Here is a 915-nt window from a genome sequence, read left to right on the forward strand (position 1 = left end):
CACCCTCAGTCTCTCCGCCAAACACCGTCGCATATACCTTATACAACGATGGCATTACTGTGACCCCCCTATACTCCTCCACTACCTCCCCTCTTCCTTTCTTCCTAATCGGCACCACAACCCCTTCCTTCCATTCCTCTGGCCATCCCTCCCCTCTCCATATCTTGTTACACATTCTCCATACCCATTCCTTCACCTCCTCCCCTCCATACTTCCATACTTCCCCTGGCACTCCATCCACCCCCATTGCTTTCCCTTCCTTTATCCTTCCCAACACACTCGCAATTTCCTCTTTTCCCAGCACACTTTCCTCTTCCATTCTTCCTCCCCTTCCCTCCCCCTTAACTACCCTACTCTCTACTCCTCCTAGTAAATTCCGAAAATATTCTTCCCATTCATTCATTCCTATATCCTTATTAATCCCTTTCCATTTTTTTCTTTCCCTGTTCACAATCTCCCGTACTTGCCCCTCCGTTCTGGCCTCCTCCGCCTTTCTCTCCCATCTACCATTCTCCTCCTCTTTTTTCCTTTCACACAACTCCTTGTACTCTCTTTTTTCTCTTTTATACGTTTGATCTCCTTCTCCTACTCCCCTCCACGCTCTCAATGCTCTCCTAACTTGTCTCTTCTTTTCTCTACACTCCTTATCCCACCATCCTTTTCCCTCTTTCCTATCTCCTTCTTTTTCTTTCTCTATCCTCTCCAGCGCTCTTCTAATCCTTGCTCCCATACACTCCGTCACTTCCTGCACGTTTCCCTCCGTTCCTACCACTCCTCTTAATTCCGTCCGAAACTGTTCCCTTCCCCTCTCATCCCAGCTCCCTCTATATATCTTTTTATTCCTTCCCTCTGCTATTCCTCTTCTTCCTCTCCCTTCTTTCAGCTTTACTAACAAGGGATGATGGTCTGAGTCCA

General features: G+C 47.5%; 1 protein-coding gene across 1 annotated transcript in view; it reads right to left on the bottom strand.

Annotated features, from left to right (window-relative positions):
* The window catches only part of LOC105449074, a 4,205-nt gene that overhangs the window by 2,147 nt on the left and 1,143 nt on the right, over nucleotides 1-915 (bottom strand). Inside the window, exon 4 of the mRNA XM_011688069.1 lies at nucleotides 4-906. Within this exon, the coding sequence (XP_011686371.1) occupies nucleotides 4-906 (903 nt within the window). The remainder of the gene's footprint in view (nucleotides 1-3; nucleotides 907-915) is intronic.

The sequence above is a fragment of the Wasmannia auropunctata genome, unplaced genomic scaffold (genome assembly GCF_000956235.1).
Source record: "Wasmannia auropunctata unplaced genomic scaffold, wasmannia.A_1.0 LD336078.1, whole genome shotgun sequence".
Taxonomy (NCBI): Eukaryota; Metazoa; Arthropoda; class Insecta; order Hymenoptera; family Formicidae; genus Wasmannia; species Wasmannia auropunctata.